General features: G+C 38.5%; 1 protein-coding gene across 1 annotated transcript; it reads right to left on the bottom strand.

The window, feature by feature from the left end:
• Positions 1-980: 980 nt before the first annotated feature.
• LOC122539441 (myosin light chain 5-like) lies at positions 981-6,733 on the bottom strand. The gene is made up of 7 exons (XM_043674286.1): positions 6,556-6,733; positions 6,328-6,435; positions 5,059-5,134; positions 2,055-2,159; positions 1,895-1,973; positions 1,742-1,790; positions 981-1,179 (listed from the first exon to the last, which is right to left on the bottom strand). Exons 1-7 carry the CDS (start codon positions 6,556-6,558, stop codon positions 1,078-1,080), a joined length of 522 nt encoding a protein of 173 aa, XP_043530221.1. The 5' UTR covers positions 6,559-6,733; the 3' UTR covers positions 981-1,077.
• Positions 6,734-7,252: the final 519 nt, after the last annotated feature.

The following is a 7,252-nucleotide window of genomic DNA, read 5'->3' as shown; positions in this document are numbered from 1 at the left end:
GAGACCAGAATTGTATGCAGTATGTCAAAAGTAGTCTGACCAATGACCTGTACAGCTATAACATGACATGCCAACTCTGATACTTAATGATATGACAATGAAGGCAAGTATGCCAAATGCCTTTTTCAGCCAGTGACTATCTACCTGTGACTCCACTTTCAAGGAACTATGCACCTGTACTCCTTGATCTCTTTGTTCGGCAACACACCCCAGGGCCATACTATTAACGGTATAAGCACTATCAGTTTTGGTAAGTGTCTTAACAAAATGCAACACCTCACATTTATCCATATTAAACTCCCTCTGCCACTCCTAGGCCCATTGGCCGGCTGATCAAAATCCAGTTGTACTCTGAACTCGGTTTTGCTTCACGTGGTGTTCTTTTGCACTTTCCCATTTGCAATGGGAGTGTGAACATCAAGAAAATAGTTCAGTAAATTGACCTTCTGTGATTTGGGGGTCAGCCTTTTTGCAACTATCAGACCCATCTCAGATCTCCACATGAAACCCAAACCCAATATAAATCCAAACATTAAATGTGTGAAGTGCAAGTTCTACTGATTCCCCTAACCACTCATACCATTTATTTGGATTCCAGAAGATTTCCTCCTTAAATGCCAATTACAGGGGTAGAGGACCATTCAATCACAACTAGTTATCATGGCAACTGCAAGTTACAGTCAGAAAATACCAAAGACCAGTAAACTCCCACATTATTGCATTCTGCGCATTTTACCTCCAACTGCTTGATTCAATTAATTCAAGTCCTCCAGTAATTCAATTCATTTTAGCATCAGGAACTCTCTTGTACGTGTTATTTATGTTGTTGCTTTTAAATTATTAGAATAATTCAATTTTATAGAGTACAATACTGCCTTTGAACTTTCATGATTATAATGTGCATAGAATATAAAGTCACTAAAGTGTATTTGCACTGTTGTTGCGGGTATTGGGAAGTACAAATGCTGCTAGAAGCATGGTCTATTTACAATGTGGTTTTATTCACTGTTGATGTAATTTGATAATAAAGAAGAAATGCAAAGATCTGAGCAGCCCGATAACAAGTATAGGTTTCATTTACTCTTCCTTTTCTTCACCATGTGTGATGATGTAGCAGAGAGATTTGTAATCCAAGTTGCCTGCACCATCAATGGGAGAAGACTGAAACATCTGGTCAACCTACAGTACATGAGAATGAAAAAAAACACAGATAGGGATGGACAAATCTTACATGCAGTTGTACACACTACAATTGTAACTTGCATGGAGTACAGAAAAAACACTCCATTATTATAAGGAAATATGATATTCATACTGACACAATCTGGATTGTTACAGATAACCTGACTAAATACATCAAAGGATGTAATAGGTTTATGTGCAAATTGATTGCATATGTATTATTATGATGTACATTCTTCATACATAGCTAAAGTAATTACTAACTTGTGTATTTTTTTAAAAATCTCTACCAGAGCTGATGTAAACATTACAATTTTCATGCATGATCGAAGAACAATACATCACATTTGAATTACTGAAGGCTATTTTCTTGATGGAAGTTTATTTTATAAAATCTGCAAAATTTAGAACTTGTCCCATTTGTAGGGCTGGAGTGTGAATAGACTGTCATGTCCACATTGCATTCATCTCAGTATGTATGCTACTGCTCCAGGTTAACAAGTACACAAACAACTTTACATCTGTCAAAGAAAACGCCTTAAATTAAAATTATACAAACCTCTCCAGCCGTGAATTTGTCAGCTTGAGTCATCAGCATATGTTTTAGTCTGCAGATGTGGGAAAAAAATAACACAAATGAAGCATAATAAAAGGAAATGCTATAACTTCAAAGCATCCGCAAAAACACTAGAAAAGTAAAAATAGCACATACTCATCTTTGTTGATGCATCCTTTGCCTTCGGGATCAAACATTTTAAATGCATTTAACATCACCTCTTCTGGATCAGACCCTGTATTTAATGAAATAAATCATAGTTTGGTCACGGTTCACAAGGAAAGGAATGAAAAGCAAGAAGTGGTTAAAAACATACCATGTAACTTTTCTCCAAATAGATTTAAAAACATGGTGAAGTTAATTGGACCAGTAGCTTCACGTAACATGGATTCTAATTCATCATCTTTGACATTGAGTTTGCCTGAAAAAGAAAAAAAGTCAGAGATGTGATGAGACTTGTAAAGTGAATCTCTCCTGGTTCTCCCAATGTAGCATCAAACTGTTTTTGAGCAAGATAAATATTCACCTTGACCATTATCCAGATAATTTCCTCTGAATTCTTAATTAGATTTATCAATGCATCTCACAGTTATGGCTCCCAATCCAAGTAAATCAATTGCCTGTGCACATTTCCTGTAAATTGTTTTCTACACATTTTTATATATCTACCTCTGATCTTAGGTTCTCTGGTTTGCCTGGGATAACATCACCAACACCATGCATAATTTGTAAGTATTTCGCTCTTAAATGTCTTCCTTCTCTACTTCTAATTAATTGTGTTTACATTTGAGATCAGTTATGTCCTATTATCCTTACGTTGTGTACAAATCTTTTATTATATGCTGACCATAACATTGTTGTATCTGTGGACTAATATTCTGTAGTTTCTTAAAAAAAAAAGTCCCATCACAAGGTAACCTGTTGTAGTTCCTGATTTCTTTCTGCTAATTCTATTTTATTTAAGTAGATAATTGCTTAAGCTGCTGGAGGTGCCTTTTGGACAAGATGTTAAATCAAGGTCATGTTCACTTCAATAGTTGAAGGAATGTTAAATACTCTCACAGTATTCACAAGATATCATGATCAGCATCCATCCCTCAACCAATTTCACTTAAGTAAGTCAGAGGATCATGCATCTTTTCTGCATCTTGCGATGCCAGAGTACATGCTATCTGCAGCAATGTTAACCTGGTGGTGAAATGGTAATGACACTAAGTAAGCAATGCAGGGACCCAGATTAATGTTCTGAGGATGTGGGTTCAAATTTCACAAAAAAAAATTGATTAATTCAAACTCTGGAGTTAATAATGGTGACTATGAAACCATCATTAATTGGTGTTAAAAACCCCATCAGGGTCATGAATGTCATTGAGGAACAGAAGCCTGTCAACATTATATGGTCTGGACAATTCGCCACTTCAGATCCACAACAACAGGGTTGACTTTTAACTATCCACTGAAACAGTTTAGTAAGCCACTCAATTCAAAGGAAATTAGAGATGGGCAAAAAGTACTGATCTTGCTGGTGATGACAACATCCCATCAAACATTCTTTGCTTTAAAGATAAAGCAGCAATTGATAGGTTGCAAAGAACATTGAAATACCTTGAAGATGTGATTAGCTGTTTCTAAAATGAAAGTTCCATCTTTTCCCTAATAGCTGAAATACTCAGTTATAAACTAGTCTACCATGGTGAGTTTACTATTTAAAACAGCTGCAGAAAGTCACCACTGGACTTCATTTGCCAATGGCTGGAGAACCACTAAGATTGTAGCTACAAGGTCCTGATAGCAGGTGGGAGAATTAATCTATTTATTGACAGATCTTTTGAGTGTACTGAGACATTCAAATATTTACAGACTATTCTTCAGCTGGAGCGAAGATGTTAAGCTTCATGCAGGCAATGCTTCCAAATTCAGTCTCCAGACATCAAGTGGCCATCACAGTTGGATTGCCACTTCTTTCATGTCTTTCTTATGTATGTACTGAGTTCCACGTTTTGAGCTGGGAATTCTAATTCCAGCTCGTTCAGAAGTGTGGAGCGGAGCTGAAATCACCACAGATCCCCACCATGGTGCGGAATATTCAGAGGACGTTACATCACGGCCCCTCTTACAGCAGTCAGTGTGCTGTGCTCTGAGACTGAAATATTCAGCAGCCCAGACAGACAATTTGACAGTTCTGCAAAAATGTATGAGAGTGTAGGGTTGGGGTAGCAGTTGGTTAAGGGACTAGGATAGTCCCCAGGTAAGTCAGGTGCCAAGATAGAAGTATGCAAGCAATTGTTGAATTCAAAATCAATTAAATCTGAAATTAGCAACAGTGACTATGAAACTGTCATTAATTGATGTTAAAAACCCATCTGAATCATGAATGTCATTTAGGAAAAGATGCAGTATTTGGGATAGGTTGGAGAAGTTGAGGAGTTGGAGTGGATGGTGATTGTCATAGCTGGTGGTGGGGAGGGATATCAGGGTTGGCAACAAGGGGACGTGTTGGTAGGTAAGGTGTGGTTTTCAGTCCAGCAGGAAAGGGTATCATAACCAACAGGCAATGGAGTAGCAGGTGTTGAGTGTTGAGTCGCGGGGGGGGAAGAGGGGAGAGGGGTTGGGATGAGCTCCTTAAGTGGAATTATATTGGATTGGGAGCTCTGGTTGGGTTGGTAGAGGTTGTCAAGTGTCCCCAGATGTCAGGGAGGTGCAGCTTGGGATGGGTGCCAGGTTAGTGCAGGCGATGGGGTGATAGTTACCCAGAAGCTAGATTAGATTTTTAAATTCTCCATAAAACATAGAAGCTGAAGTAGACCATTCAGTCTATCAAGTTTGCTGCTAATCAATGAATTATGGCTGATCTGAAAATCCTCAACTCCACTTTCCTGCCTGTTTTTGTAACCTTCAATTCCATTATTGATTCTATCCATCTCAGCTTTGCATCTACTTAAATGACCCAACAGTCCTCTGTGATAAAGAATGGCACAAATTCACTATTCTCAGAAGAAATTCCTCCTCATCTGTCTTAAATGTCTAATTTTTCATAGGGTTAATAGTTATTAGGGTGACTAGTAACTTAAACCAAAGTCCTCTGAATTCTCTGATATTAAGTTTATTTTGGAGGGTTCGAGATGCAGAGGAATTCCAATCTTCAATTTCCCCAGCAATTCCCACAAACTCTGCTACATATGGGATTCTGCAATACCCCAACCCTCAAGTCTAGTGTGTGCTGTTCGATGACTGTACGACTGCCAGAATATCCAAGTGTCACATCAAATACACATTCATCATGAATACATGTAACTTTGATCAGATTTACAAGCAGTTACCCAAGGATGCATAAGTATCTTTCAGATCCTCTTTGTCAATAAAGCCATCTCTGTTCTGATCGATCAAAGTAAAGGCCTGAAAAGAAACGGGATAACAGAATCAAAAACGGCCTACAATGGTCTGCCAAGAGCTACTTCCTTGCATTAAATGCCATCTCTTACACCTTCCTGAGACTTTTTTTTGCATTCTTAATTTCTTTCCTATCCTGGTCATGAATAATGAAGTCAACATGCACAACAGAGCTCAATGCAAAAATACAATATGATCAACTTACATAACTATCCTACACTAACATCTGCAACATCTATTGTGTACTAAACACATTTCATTTGCACTGATAACCATTTAGCAACTAACGTGGAATCATCAGTCAGGGGCAGACTGACATAAAGACAGAGCAGATATTTTTTAAGATATTCTTTATACAGTGTGGTGGAGCTCCTTCAACCCATCATGTCTCCACTGACAAACTAGTTGAGTCCCACTTTCCCCAGAGCCTTGAAGGTTAGGGCATGGCATATGGACTCAAAATGTTAACTATTTCTCTCTCCGCAGATGCTGCCAGACCTGCTGAGTTTCTCCAGCATTCTCTGTGTTTGTTTCAGGCGTTCAGGATCTGCAGCATTCCTATCTGAGACAGGCTGAAGTGAACTCGTTCTCCAGTTTGATCCATGTTTACACTCATGTTTTACAAGTTTTGCTCTTGCAGTTCCTATTTTTTTTCAAACTGTAGTTAGAGATATAAAACAGAATGCAGTGTACATCTGACTATCACAGCCAAGCCCAAATACTGTAGATTCGAATCAGGTGTATGTATATTTCTTAAATTAACTATTTTTTATTTCAATTACACACTTTATTCATAAGATATCCTTATATATAAGCAGTCACTGAAGCAATTTGGTTCTATCCAGTAGCATTTGAAGGAAAAAAGTATTGGAGTTTGACTCTTTTCAGTAAACAAACCCAAAGCATTTCTTATTTGTAAAGATTATATTTACATAATTTGAGGCACGGGTCTGGATCTGATAATTTATGTTTTTTTTAAAAAATCAACCGTTCAGAAATCTCTGGAGCGAGCGGGATTGGAAACAGACAATTGCATTTCTCTCTTCCCTCTTAGTTCCTGTCCTTTGCCGTGATTTCACACTTTTAGTCATTTTTTTCCCCCTGGGATTTATCTTCACTCATTAACACCTATGTGTTTCTCTCTGGCCCTGACATTCCCTATCCTCTCGACTTCAGACGTCCAACAGAGAGTTGCTTACTTCCTTGAATTCCTGGATTTGAGTCTGCTCAAAGCTGGAAAAGACATTGGATGAAGCTCTCTGAGCCCGTTTGGCACCGCCTTCCTTCTTTTTTGTTTTTCTGCTCGACTAGGGGACAAAACGAATGAGAGAGAGAGAAAAAGTCACAAGGGTCAGAGTCACTTGCAGCAGATAGAACTAACTGTGAAGAGAGAGGAAGAAAAAAACTGCAGAAGAGCACACACTCACCATACTTGCCTGTGATCCCTGCAAATGTGTGTGTGTGTGTTTTGGGCTGTGGTTTTTATAGTGGGTTGTCTCCAGGGATTGAGAATGTAACAGCAGCCCCAGCAAACCCCCTCGAATCTGAAAGCTGCCGGCAAGAATACTCCTTACATGGAAACATTCGACCCGACAGTGAACGGGTCCCTAGTGACCGGCCGATTAAGGCATCAGCACCTGATGCAGACCATTTCTGATCTTTCACAAGAGGCATTTCAAAGTTTAATTTACCGTCAACACTTGAGAGATGAGAGTTTCTGGAAACTCGATTGTATGAGGCTTCAAAGGGTTACATGCTCTTCAACTGCCTGCCTCAGTTTTATCTCACATGTCCTTACTGTTCCTATTAAACAGCAGAGGCAGGCTTTGCAATGTAAAAATGGAATAAAAGACTAGAAAGCTTGCTGGAAAATAATCACATTTAAGCGCCTGAACTTTATTTTAATTAAGGAGGTATCTAGCTATTACAATGGCAAAATGTAATATAGGTATGTGCAAAACTGGATAGAAAGCTAAGATCCTTTGAAATATTAACCATTACAATTTGTCTATAAACAGTATTAAACGTGCGAGACCAAAAGCCTGTTTCTATGCTGTATGTACGTATGACTCGAAAAACAAAACCCCCTTAAGTGTTCCGTGGACCGTATGGTACAAGACACAT

The sequence above is a fragment of the Chiloscyllium plagiosum genome, chromosome 32, assembly GCF_004010195.1.
Source record: "Chiloscyllium plagiosum isolate BGI_BamShark_2017 chromosome 32, ASM401019v2, whole genome shotgun sequence".
Lineage (NCBI taxonomy): Eukaryota > Metazoa > Chordata > Chondrichthyes > Orectolobiformes > Hemiscylliidae > Chiloscyllium > Chiloscyllium plagiosum.
Note: the sequence above shows the minus strand (reverse complement) of the source record. Positions and strands in the feature narration are given on the sequence as shown.

Coding starts and splice junctions, on each gene's coding strand:
- LOC122539441 (XM_043674286.1), bottom strand. Junction 5,135..6,327: donor AAATCCAGGAATTCAAGGAA/GTAAGCAACTCT, acceptor GTTTCTTTTCAG/GCCTTTACTTTGATCGATCA. Junction 2,160..5,058: donor AGATACTTATGCATCCTTGG/GTAACTGCTTGT, acceptor TTTCTTTTTCAG/GCAAACTCAATGTCAAAGAT.